The sequence below is a fragment of the Oncorhynchus gorbuscha genome, linkage group LG09, assembly GCF_021184085.1.
Source record: "Oncorhynchus gorbuscha isolate QuinsamMale2020 ecotype Even-year linkage group LG09, OgorEven_v1.0, whole genome shotgun sequence".
Classification (NCBI taxonomy): Eukaryota; Metazoa; Chordata; class Actinopteri; order Salmoniformes; family Salmonidae; genus Oncorhynchus; species Oncorhynchus gorbuscha.
This window is the reverse complement of record NC_060181.1, coordinates 44,096,874-44,110,528: the sequence shown is the minus strand read 5'-3', so window position 1 is coordinate 44,110,528 and position 13,655 is coordinate 44,096,874. Positions and strand designations below refer to the sequence as shown.

At 44.4% G+C, this 13,655-nt stretch overlaps 1 protein-coding gene across 1 annotated transcript; it reads right to left on the bottom strand.

Moving 5' to 3' along the window:
• Positions 1-1,210: 1,210 nt before the first annotated feature.
• rnf115b (ring finger protein 115b) lies at positions 1,211-13,655 on the bottom strand. Its single transcript, XM_046362514.1, has 10 exons — positions 13,519-13,655; positions 12,796-12,854; positions 12,477-12,537; positions 12,145-12,377; positions 3,569-3,637; positions 3,401-3,473; positions 3,201-3,294; positions 2,783-2,898; positions 2,343-2,469; positions 1,211-2,132 (listed from the first exon to the last, which is right to left on the bottom strand). Exons 1-9 carry the CDS (start codon positions 13,591-13,593, stop codon positions 2,344-2,346), a joined length of 906 nt encoding a protein of 301 aa, XP_046218470.1. The 5' UTR covers positions 13,594-13,655; the 3' UTR covers positions 1,211-2,132; position 2,343.

Sequence of the window (13,655 nt, the reverse complement as noted above, 5' to 3'; positions counted from 1 at the left end):
GCAGGAACTGCTGACACACTCCAGCCACATGATGTTTAGCATTGTCTTGCATTAGGAAGAACCCAGGAGGAACCCAGGGCCAACCGCACCAGCATATGGTCGGGGCGGCAGCGTAGCCTAGTGGTTAGAGCGTTGGACTAGTAACCGGAAGGTTGCGAGTTCAGGCCCCCGAGCTGACAAGGTACAGGTCTGTCGTTCTGCCCCTGAACAGGCAGTTAACCCACTGTTCCCAGGCCGTCATTGAAAATAAGAATATGTTCTTAACTGACTTGCCTGGTTAAATAAAGGTAAAAAAATAAATAAAAAATGGTCTCACAAGGGGTCTGAGGATCTCATCTTGGTACCTAATGGCAGTCAGGCTACCTCTGGCGAGCACATGGAGGGCTGTGCGGCCCCCCAAATAAATGCCACCCCACACCATGACTGACCCACCGCCAAACTGGTTATGCTGGAGGATGTTGCAGGCAGCAGAACGTTCTCCACGGCGTCTCCAGACTCTGTCACGTGCTCAGTGTGGCGCCAGTGGCGAATTTGCCAATCTTGGTGTTCTCTGGCAAATGCCAAACGTCCTGCACGGTGTTGGGCTGTAAGCATAACCCCCACCTGTGGACGTCGGGCCCTCATACCACCCTCATGGAGTCTGTTTCTGACCATTTGAGCAGACACATGCACATTTGTGGCCTGCTGGAGGTCATTTTGCAGGGCTCTGGCAGTGCTCCTCTTTGCACAAAGGCAGAGGTAGCGGTCCTGCTGCTGGGTTGTTGCCCTCCTACGGCCTCCTCCACGTCTCCTGATGTACTGGCCTGTCTCCTGGTAGAGCCTCCATGCTCTGGACATTACGCTGACAGACACAGCAAACCTTCTTGCCACAGCTCGCATTGATGTGCCATCCTGGATGAGCTGCACTACCTGAGCCACTTGTGTGGGTTGTAGATTCCGTCTCATGCTACCACTAGAGTGAAAGCACCGCCAGCATTCAAAAGTGACCAAAACATCAGCCAGGAAGCATAGGAACTGAGAAGTGGTCTGTGGTCACCACCTGCAGAGCCACTCCTTTATTGGGGGTGTCTTGCTAATTGCCTATAATTTCCACCTGTTGTCTATTCCATTTGCACAACAGCATGTGACATTTATTGCCAATCAGTGTTGCTTCCTAAGTGGACAGTTTGATTTCACAGACGTGTGTTTGACTTGGAGTTACATTGTGTTGTTTAAGTGTTCCCTTTATTTTTTGATCAGTGTACATACCAATACACATATAGGCAAATCAATATTAAATATTAAATATTAAAAACATGTCTGTTTTTTTGCTGTGACTTGTACTTATCATTCAAAATAAAATGATAGAAAGAGGTAAAAGACTAATGCATTAGGAAAGTGCATAATGTTGTAACAGGAAGTAGGTGGATAGTGTGAAGAACACAACATTAGGCTTTTAATAGGGGACATAAAGAGAGGTGGACATTATTAACTAATATGTGGAAGTGGGAGACGGGGGAGAGTTTCAATTGCATACCCAATTGCAACCCATTGGAAGAGAAAGCCAAAGATCCCGCCCCTCTGATCCTCTCCTCCAATGGATTTTGAGAAGTAGAGAGGACGCAAGTATGCAATTGAGATTCTCCCTGTGGTTGCATTCCCAACCACCTCTCCTTCCTCCCGAAGTTTGCATTCGTTCACTACTCAAATGTAAAAGCTTTGGATTGGTTTAGGCATGGCCTAGGAGTTTCCATATACCAGTAATTTCCTTTCAAATCCATGAAGTGAACAAGTACACCCTTCAGGAGAAAGCAGAGATTATTGCGATGCAACCAAAGCGGTCAGAGAGAACAGAGTAGGGAAATTCTCTTATCCAGATCAACAATGCAAGAGAGTGAGTTCAGCTCACCTTTCAGGATTTTCCCAAAATCTCCTTATTTCATCACATTTGTCACGTCCCTATGGCTCAATGATGTCAGTTCATTTGTTTTTAATAGACATTCAGAACAGGTGAAATGCCTCTACGAAGGGACAAATTGAATCCATAACATTTTGTCAGAAAACAGTTGGAACCATTTGCAGGTGAGGTTATATTGCAGGCATATTGGATCTTTCTCACCCCAATCAAAGTTCCCCAGGAAATGTACAGTGATCTGTGGGTGAAAGCATTGTGAGGTGATTTTTCAAAGCAAGCATAATTTTGATAATGAGGCACAGTTGAATTGAAATCTGTCTCTTCAATAAATGTGTGGTCAAAGAAGGAGCGATGGATGACGAGGCATGAGGAGGAGAGGTGAGCCTCGTTCAGAAGAACAAAAGGGAAGAAGAGATGCCAGAGAGGTAGAAGCGAGGGAGACCTAAACCTTAAATAGCCCGTCTCTCCCCCTGAGGGTCTGTCCTGATGGAGGGGGGCTCTGGGGGTTCTGGTGGGGGCTGGATGCTCTGGTCGACGCCGTCAAGACTTTTACGACACACAGGACAGGTATCGTGCTGTGGGAGATATACACAAACAGACTTGGAAAAACATGATTAACAGATTAAGCCTAGTACTGGACTAACAAGTGCTTTCAATGGAAACGTTCTATTGATCTTGCTTTTTAGTCCCGGATTAGGCTTAATCTGTGTCCAGGAAACTGCCCCTGTGTGTGGCGCAAAGTTACATCCAGAGCAACATAACCAAATACCCTACCTCACGTCAAGATATGTGACCCCAATTAAAAAATAACTAACCTACCTTCCATGGCAAATTATATAGTGGTGTTGTAACCCCTATTGACTGCCAGCCAACACTCCCCCTGCTTACCAGTTTGAGCCATGGCACTATGCAGTCACTGTGGAAATAATGGAGGCAGGGCAGCTGTTTGACAGACTCTCCCACGGAGTACTCCTCCCTACATACTGGACACTCCAGTCTTGTGTCTGAGGAAGAGGTACGGGGGGGGGTTCATTCATTGTGTACATTTTAGAATAAAGAGAGAGAACATTGACTATTAGTACCGGCATTGGTGCCTGATCTGGGTAAAGATCCCCTTAGGGAAAAAAAACAAATAAGCCATCACCTTTTCTTTTTCAGAATGCAACAAAAGAGTCACAAATTTGAGAATCTATTTGACAGGTGGTATAACGCACACTACTACTGAGCTAGATACACACCCTCTTCTCCCATATATGCTGTAACTGGTAGCCTATGGGTTTGGTGTTGCGGCTTGGTTGGAACCCACCTGTCTGTTCTTGAGAGATGTTGACTGTGGGGAGGGATGAGATCATCTCCTTTTCTGCAGGAGGTGGACCTGTACACTCAAACTGACCTAACAACTAGAGGAGTGGAGGGAATTGAGAAATGAAGAAACAGAGATGGCTTTAATCACGCCAGCACACTGAGTCGCAATCTTAAGATTTTGTGCCTGGTGACATCACTGACCTCTGTGATAACTGCGTCTAGACCTCCCTGACCCCAGGCATAGTCCCCTGGATTTGAATGGAACATGCCAGACCTGAGAGTGAGAGAGAGAGAGATGTTTAGAATTACTTAAGAGTCAAAGTAATGAAAAAAATAATTCTGAGGATAAAAAGATATATACTTATTTACAGTGCAGCTGGTGCGACACCTGGATTTCCATTGCTGGCAAACAGGCCAGCCAAAAACTGCTGCACAATACTGTAGAACAGGATAAAGAGATTCAATCTTTTTTGCACCTACAGTGCCTTTAATTTATGTTACAGCCTGAACATTTAAAATTGATGAAATTGAGATTTTGTGTCACGGGCCTACACACAAAGTCCCATAATGTCAAAGGGGAATGATGTTTTAAGACATTTTTTAGAAATTATTTTTTTTAAATGAAAAGCTTAAATGTCTTGAGTCAATAAGTATTCAACCACTTTGTTATGGCAAGCCTAAATAAGTCCAGAAGTAAAAATGTGCTTAACAAGTCACATAATAACTTGCATGGACTCATTCTGTGTGCAATAATAGTGTTTAACATGATTTTTTTAAACAACTACCTCAACTCTGTACAAATCCAACAACATATCACTGAATACCACTTTTCATATTTTCAAGCATGGTGGTAGCTGCATCATGCTTGTCATTGGCAAGGACTAGGGAGTCTTTTGGATACAAATAAATTAAATAGAGCGAAGCACAGGCATAAACCTGCTTTCCAACAGACACTGTGAGACAGATTCACCTTTCAGCAGGACAATAACACAAGCCCAAATATACACTGGAGCTGCTTACCAAGACTACATTGAATGTTCCTGAGTGGCCTAGTTACAGTTTTGACTTAAACTGTCCTGAAAATCTATGGCAAGATTGCAAATGGCTGTCTAGCAATGATCAACAACAACAATTTTAAATAATAATTTGCAAATATTGTACAATCCAGGAGTAGAAAGAAAGCTCTTAGAGACTTACCCAGAAAGACTCAGCGCTGTAATCGCTGCCAAAGGTGATTCTAACATGTATAGACAGTTGTGTGAATGCTTAAGTAAATTTGATATTTCTGTATTTAATTTTCAATAATTTTGCACAATTTTCTAAAAACATGTTTTCACTTTGTCATTATGGGGTATTGTGTATAGATGGGTCAGAGAAAAAAAATATTGAATCAATTTTGAATTCAGGCTGTAAACACAACAAAATGTGTAATAAGCCAAGGGGTATGAATACTTTCTGAAGGCACGACGGACAGAGAATACCTATTTGAGTGTAATAACAATGTAATATCATGTAACAACGTATGTTGTGCGGTTCCCAAACTAGGGGTCATCTGAAATGAAAATGGGGTCATGAGAGAATTTCCAAAATCCCGAGAAAAAAAAAAAGTGTTATAATATCGCCTTTGTATCTCAAAATCATTGTAATGTGATTAACCTTAAAAATATAAATGAAAATGATTGAAATCTAAAAGATCATTGGAAAAGGCCGCACTTGACTCATTCCCACAGTAAATTGCTAGGCCTACTACGCTATGAAACACCACACTATTACAGAGACTTTGATATTACAGACTGCAACTGTTATGGTGAAAACAATGTGTGGGGAGGCAGAGGGTCAGAAACTCTAATCAATCATTTTGTCAGATAACACTGTTAAATCAAAGAATGTAAGCTATTGCTAGCAATCAAGTGTAAACTGACCAAACGACTCAAACTCCCCAGCTGATGCTCTCCAAATAAACGTGAGGTGTGAGGTCCGAGATTGCCATGCATTGACTTTTGTTCGCTATACATGTCGGGGGATGCTATACATGAAAACAATTCCCGAGCATGAAACAGCACAGGGAAAAACAGATTCCATGGCATTGAATGTTGGGCTTCTGCATAGATGGGGCTCCAGGCCTCTGCACTCTAGTTATGAATGTGTCTCCCTCTGCCATATGGATGCATTCTATGATGCACTGAGAGCAACTGGCAGGAAAAAGGGCTGAGCACAGATCTCTGAGATATACTGCAGCAGGTAGGTCCAACTTCGATTGTAAAAAAAAACAGTGGCAACCTGTCATTCAGGGCAGGTGGGGCAGAGCCACCTGTTTAGAGTCACGTGTTTTTGGGGGGAAGGGGCGTTTCCTGTTTTGCATGTTATTTTTGCATTAATAAGTGTCACATATCAGTTTGCAAAAAATATTGGGTTAATAAAACCACATACAACCATGGTCTCTTTTTTTGCTTTCTTGAGTAAGGCAGCTCCAAAATGCAAACGGGGTGTAACCGTGACAAGAACCATTCAACGCTGGTCTGACCAATCGGAATACAGGCTTCAAGATTGTTTTGATCACGCAGACCGGGAAATATTCAGGGGAGCCTCACAGAATAACATTGATTTATACGCTGACAGAGTGAGTGAGTTTATAAGGAAGTGCAGTGCAGATGTTGTACCCACTGTGACTATTAAAACCTACCCTAACCAGACACCACTGAAGGATGGCGGCATTCACGCAAAAAAGTGCAAACCACCGCATTTAAGCATGGAAAGATGACTGGGAATGTGTCCGAATCACGTGGACTGGGATATATTCCGCATTGCGTCCAACAACATTGGCGAATATGCTGATTCGGTGAGCGAGTTCATTAGAAAGTGCGCCGGCGATGTCGTACCCACAGCAACTATTAAAACATTCCCAAACCAGAAACCGTGGATTGATGGCAGCATTTGCGCGAAACTGAAAGCGCAAACCACTGCTTTTAACCAGGGCAAGGTGACCGGAAACATGACCGAATACAAACAGTGTAGCTATTCCCTCCGCAAGGCAATCAAACAAACTAAGCATCAGTATAGTGACAAAGTAGAGTCGCAATTCAACGGCTCAGACACAAGAGGTATGTGGCAGGGTCTACAGTCAATCACGGATTACAAAAAGAAAACAAGCCCCGTCGTGGGCCAGGATGTCTTGCTCCCTGACAGACTAAATAACTTTTTGCTCGCTTTGAGGACAATACAGTGCCACTGACACAGCCCGCCCAAAACCTGCGGACTCATCCTCACTGCAGCCGACGTGAGTAAAACATTTAAACCTGTTAACCCTCGCAAGGCTGCAGGCCCAGACGGCATCCCCAGCCGCATCCTCAGAGCATGCGCAGACCAGCTGGCTGGTGTATTCAATCAATCCTTATCCCAGTCTGCTGTCCCCACATGCTTCAAGAGGGCCACCATTGTTTCTGTTCCCAAGAAAGCTAAGGTAACTGAGCTAAACGACGACCACCCCGTAGCACTCACTTCCGTCATCATGAAGTGCTTTAAGAGACCATATCACTTCCACCCTACCTGACACCCTAGACCCACTCCAATTTGCTTACTGCCCCAATAGGGCCACAGATGACCCAATCGCAACCACACTGCCCTAAACCATCTGGATAAGAGGAACACCTATGTGAGAATGCGGTTCATTGACTACAGCTCAGCATTTAACACCATAGTATCCTCCAAACTTGTCATTAAGCTCGAGACCCTGGATCTCGACCCCACACTGTGCAACAGGGTACTGGACTTCCTGACAGGCCGCCCCCAGGTGGTGAGGGTAGGTAACAACATCCCCACCCCCCTGATCCTCAACACTGGGGCCCCACAAGGGTGCGTTCTGAGCCCTCTCCTGTACTCCCTGTTCACCCACGACTGCGTGGCCATGCACGCCTCCAACTCAATCATCAAGTTTGCCGACGACACTACAGTGGTAGGCTTGATTACCAACAATGACGAGATGGCCTACAGGGAGGAGGTGAGGTCCCTCGGAGTGTGGTGTCAAGAAAATAACCTCTCACTCAACGTCAACAAAACAAAGGAGATGATCATGGACTTCAGGAAACAGCAGAGGGAGCACCCCCCTATCCACATCGACGGGACAGTAGTGGAGAGGGTAGTAAGTTTTAAGTTCCTCGGCATACACATCACGGACAAACTGAATTGGTCCACCCACACAGACGGCATTGTGAAGAAGGCGCAGCAGCGCCTCTTCAACCTCAGGAGGCTGAAGAAATTTGGCTCGTCACCAAAAGCACTCACAAACTTTTACAGAAGCACAATTGAGAGCATCCTGTCTGGCTGTATCACAGCCTGGTACGGCAACTGCTCCGCCCACAACCGCAAAGCTCTCCAGAGGGTAGTGAGGTCTGCACAACGCATCACCGGGGGCAAACTACCTGCCCTCCAGGACACCTACACCACCCGATGTCACAGGGAGGCCATAAAGATCATCAAGGACAACAACCACCCGAGCCACTGCCTGTTCACCCCGCTATCATCCAGAAGGCGAGGTCAGTACAGGTGCATCAAAGCTGGGACCGAGAGACTGAAAAACAGCTTCTATCTCAAGACCATCAGACTGTTAAACAGCCACCACTAACATTGAGTGGCTGCTGCCAACATACTGACTCAACTCCAGCCACTTCAATAAATATATCACTAGTCACTTTAAATAATGCCACTTTAATAATGTTTACATATTTTACATTACTCATCTCATATTCTCGCTATACACCAAGTCACTTGGCTCTGTCATAACCTCACATGGTCTCTCCTATCATTGCTATGCAGACGACACACAATTAATCTTCTCCTTTCCCCCTTCTGATAACCAGGTGGCGAATCGCATCTCTGCATGTCTGGCAGACATATCAGTGTGGATGACGGATCACCACCTCAAGCTGAACCTCGGCAAGACGGAGCTGCTCTTCCTCCCGGGGAAGGACTGCCCGTTCCATGATCTCGCCATCACGGTTGACAACTCCATTGTGTCCTCCTCCCAGAGCGCTAAGAACCTTGGCGTGATCCTGGACAACAAACACCCTGTCGTTCTCAACTAACATCAAGGCAGTGGCCCGTTCCTGTAGGTTCATGCTCTACAACATCCGCAGAGTACGACCCTGCCTCACACAGGAAGCGGCGCAGGTCCTAATCCAGGCACTTGTCATCTCCCGTCTGGATTACTGCAACTCGCTGTTGGCTGGGCTCCCTGCCTGTGCCATTAAACCCCTACAACTCATCCAGAACACCGCAGCCCGTCTGATGTTCAACCTTCCCAAGTTCTCTCACGTCACCCCGCTCCTCCGCTCTCTCCACTGGCTTCCAGTTGAAGCTCGCATCCGCTACAAGACCATGGTGCTTGCCTACGGAGCTGTGAGGGGAACGGCACCTCAGTACCTCCAGGCTCTGATCAGGCCCTACACCCAAACAAGGGCACTGCGTTCATCCACCTCTGGCCTGCTCGCCTCCCTACCACTGAGGAAGTACAGTTCCCGCTCAGCCCAGTCAAAACTGTTCGCTGCTCTGGCCCCCCAATGGTGGAACAAACTCCCTCACGACGCCAGGACAGCGGAGTCAATCACCACCTTCCGGAGACACCTGAAACCCCACCTCTTTAAGGAATACCTAGGATAGGATAAGTAATCCTTCTCACCCCCCCCTTTAAGATTTAGATGCACTATTGTAAAGTGACTGTTCTACTGGATGTCATAAGGTGAATGCACCAATTTGTAAGTCGCTCTGGATAAGAGCGTCTGCTAAATGACTTAAATGTAATGAAATGTCATATGTATATACTGTATCTTATACCATCTTGCCTATGACGCTCGGCCATCGCTCATCCATATATTTATATGTGCATTTTCTTATTCCATCCCTTCAGATTTGTGTGTATTAGGTAGTTGTTGTGGAATTGTTAGATTACTTGTTAGATATTACTGCACTGTCGTGAACTAGAAGCACAAGCATTTCGCTACACTCGCATTACCATCTGCTAACCATGTGTATGTGACCAATAAGATTTCATTTGAAGTGCCCAAGTTTGGGTTTAAGGGTCTCTTTTCCAAGCTTAAAAGGATCAACATTCAACAATGGCCATGCTGTCAATCCAGCATGACTTCTGACGCATTCGAAACAACTGGAAATTCAGAACTGGGAAATCTCAGACTTCAGTTAGTTCAAGACAACTGGAAACTCTGAAAAAAAACTAATCTCTGACTGGGAAAATAAGTTTTGAACGGCCATCCAACTCATAATTCTAAGTGGGAAACTCGGGCCTCTTTCGAGAGCTTTGACCTGAAGATCACTGACGTCATGATTTGACCTTGTTTTTGTCAGAGTTCACAGATGTCTTGAAAGCACTATAAAACCAGAGAATGCCAGACTTTGATGCCAAAGTTTTATGATAAAATTTGCCACGAAGGACCTCCGCGCCACCTTCCTGTTCAAATGAGCACAGCACAACAAGGTGAGTCCAAAAATGTATTGTATGCTGCTGCATAAATGCTGCAATATGCCAGGGATATATGTATACTGTAGCTAAGAAAGTAATAATATGTTGTGTTGTAAGATGTTAGTAGCCCATGTGCCTCACCCAAAAGATTTGTTACCTTTCCCCCGCATACCTTAGCCAACTGTTCTGACTTGGTGGTGCACATTTAGCCTACAGCCTGTTTTAGATAAATGTCATCATCAAATATTCTAAGAGCTTTCATTGTCTGCTTATATGCCCCCTTTATTTATCCTACTGTTCTGACTTGTTTTTTTAGGGAGAACACTGTAAGAACGGCCCATGTTCTGAATTCTGTCGCTGTACATTTCAAAAGTGCTGAACAAATAGTTATATTGACTACATCCGTCCTAGCTTGCTCATTAGTGTCTTAATCGAAATTACAGATGGCCTCTTATCCGTTTGTTGTCCCATTAAACAAGTTTGAACATCTCAATTGTCAGTAGAAAGCACATTTATTTAAGCAAGTCAGCCATATCAGCTATGCTTTTTTTAAAGGCAATAAATGGGGCTGAATGAACTGTTTCGCTGCCAGACAAGGCTGTTTAGTGTTGTGTTGTATCGTGGCTTTGCTGGCATGCATGTAAACTTTTTTTTTGCAGTTTGCCCCACCAAGATTTACATGCTAAAAATCCCCCCTGTAAACTACATCCACTGTGTGCAAGACTGTTTGCAAAACTATGTGGCGATATGGGATCAGAGGATGACAATATTCAATTTCACATGAGGCTTGATGGTTTGAGGGGGAGTGTTGGAAAGACTTGACTTTCTGTGTAACGAGAAGGAAGTGTGTCTCCTTGCTTAAGTAACAGACATATTTTGAACCTGAACGAACTGAACGCAAGCATGCAGGGGAAATGCAAAAACAATCTACAGATGAGTGCCTGAATCAGTGGATTTAGAAGAAAAGCGAACCATGCCCCCTTTCTTCAGCTGTGCATGTTTCTAAACAGAAAACAACATCATTAAGTGTCCCACACGAGTGATGACTGCTCACCTCCAACGCTTGGAAGAGCACTTTGGGACCTACTTCCCAATCCATTTGACTGTGATCCTGGCTCAGTTGACATGCTGGTAAGTGAAATGTAGTTGTCATGTGACTTAATGCATTCACGGGTCACTATTAGAGGAGTTTTGGTTCCAGAGTTACTTTTTTAATTGAACCTTTATTTAACTAGGCAAATCAGTTAAGAACCAATTCATATTTACAATGACGGCCTTGGAACAGTGTGTTAACTGTCTTGTACAGGGGCAGAACGAACAAGTTTTACCATGTAAGCTCGGGGATTCGACTTAAAGGGAATAAATACCCTGCCATCTCCCTCTGAGCATTAATGCCATGCACAAAACAATTGGGAACTAGGAACTGGGAAATCTACGACTTCCGAGCGTTCAAGACAACTGGGAAATGGGGGGCCAAAAACGAGCTCCGACAGGGGAAATTACTTTGAACGCTCATCCAACTCGGACTTCCAACTCAGGAACTCTGGTCTCTTTCTAGAGCTCAGACTTTCCAACCTGAAGATCACTGACGCCATGATTTGACCTTGTATTTTTCAGAGTTTCCAGTTGTGTTAAAAGCACCATAAAACTCGTGGTACCCTTTGTGGGCTCATATCTGTGTGAAGCTGGATTCAGTGCCCTCGTCTGCATTAAAGCCAAATATTGATCCAGGTTGGATGTAACTGCAGAGATGAGTTGCGCACTGTCGACATGCATCAAGCACACCCATCTAATTAGTGGTGGTGAGATAATATACATTATGTCAGACTAATTTGCAATTGACTGTCATAGCCCCACATTAAAAGGTATGTGATGGTGAGTTGAGAAGACAATCAGAAATACTGTAAGAATGTTTTTCAATTGACTGCCATAAGCCCCACATTAAAAAACATTGGTTGTTAACTACATGTTTTTTTTTCACGATTGGGGTTGTGAGAATTTTCAGATATCAAAATGGGGTTGTGAGCCAAAAAAGTTTGGGATCCCCTTATGTTATTACAGTGTAATACATTTTAGGATAAAATAGTATAGTGTTTGAAATGCAGTATATTGGAGTTAATATGTGAAATGATAGTGTGTGATAAACTGAAAGGAAAGATTTCATTTTGGACAACTTTGACGATATAACACCATTCGTGAATTGGTGTTATGTGATGTTATTATGCAACAGTACAAGGACTCAATATCAATACAGGCTCTTGAGTAGAGTGAGAATAGCTTCCTAAAAACTGCCCTGGAGAGGCAGATAACTGTGCAAAATCAGTGGTCGTTGCCACCAAGGGGGCTTTCGGGCCCCTGCCTGGACCTTGAAGCATGGGGCAAAACCATACTAGAGAGTGAGTGGATAAAGGTAATGACTATACACTGTAGACAGATCAAGATCAGTGATGGGCAATTGGGCATTTCCACTAACCCCTCCACTGCTGGAGCGCGGGACTGTCGACTCCCCTGGCTAGGCGGGCGAGAGGGGCGTTCCGGTTCAGGCTCCAAAGGCTCTGTGCGTCCCACAGGGTCCACAGAAGGGCCCTCCAGTTCGTCCTCCACTGCATCACTGGCAGGGGCAGCCTGTAGTTGGCTCTGGTCAGACTCATAGGCGGAGGGGTCCGAGAGGAGGGCAGAGCGTTCCATAAACAGCAGCTGCCACAGCTTGGAGGAAAGGGAGCAGACCAGTAAATTCAGATTAAAGTCAAAGATGAGGAAAAGGATAGAAAAAGACCAAGATAACTTGGGAGGACATATAGGTACCTCTGAAAATAGTGTGCCTGCATCATCATTGGCCTCTGCAGTGCTGCTGTTCTCCAAGAGACTGAAGGACAAAGACAAAATAAATCTCATAAACTTAAGAGTTAATTGAATTATTGTAAATTAACACATGAAGAGAAACGCAAAATACAATATGTTTTTATTGAAACGTGTTATAATTGAATATATCTCATGTATATTATATCAGATGTATCAGCAACTGCACATAATAATATACCTCAAATACTCCGGTTATGGCATTGCAATTCAAATATAGGCCCACTATAAGCAGAACAGCATGCAAACAAACGTAACATTTTACCTGGAGTCTTCTGACAACTCCTCAATGAAATCGGACTCACACCTGGGGCAAGTGAATTCCTTGAGGGGGAAAAAATATGTATATTGTCAAACCATTATGACATGAAAATACAAAGGAACATACTTGTCCACTAACGTTAGGATGCGCGTTCATGTAAATGTAAAAAAAATATATATATAAAAAAAACAATCTGGTCGTCAAACTCTCAAGTGGTGTGCGGACAAGGAACACCTTGCCAAAGCACCCATCCCCTTTTCATGCATGTGCCGCGTTCCCATAACAGTCGGAACTAGGAAACCCGGACATTTCCGACTTGTTAACTGGTTAAAGTAGGCTGCACGTGCCGCGTTCAACCAGTTAGCAAGTCGTACGTTTTCTAAGTTTCCGTGTTGCCACAAGCACATGAATGCGGCAATAATGTTTCTCACATGCAGTTGGCGACAAAGTAGTGCTTCTAAATATGGCAAAGACGCAAACCCGAAATTTGGATCACCATATTTCTTCGCAACAATGAATCTAACCGCTCTCCATGCAATACCACTTATAAAAAGTATTGTTCTTAATAACGAAAATATTCCAGTAAATCAGTCACATTCAGTTTCAGATACAAATGTTGTATTTTCTTATAATGTATTTCGGGAGGCGTTGCTAGCTAGGCCTCCAGAAACGTCGGTCCAGAACCTGACGGGAAAGTAAGCAAGAAAAGCACTTGAACCAACTCACTGGGAATTTAGGGTCGATTTCACCTTTACAGCAGTGACAGAAAAAGCGGTGTTGTGCCGCAGCTGCCTCCGCCATCTTCACCCGAGCATACAATCAGTCACTGACGTCGGTATGGTAGCAGCTCAAGCCAACAGAAG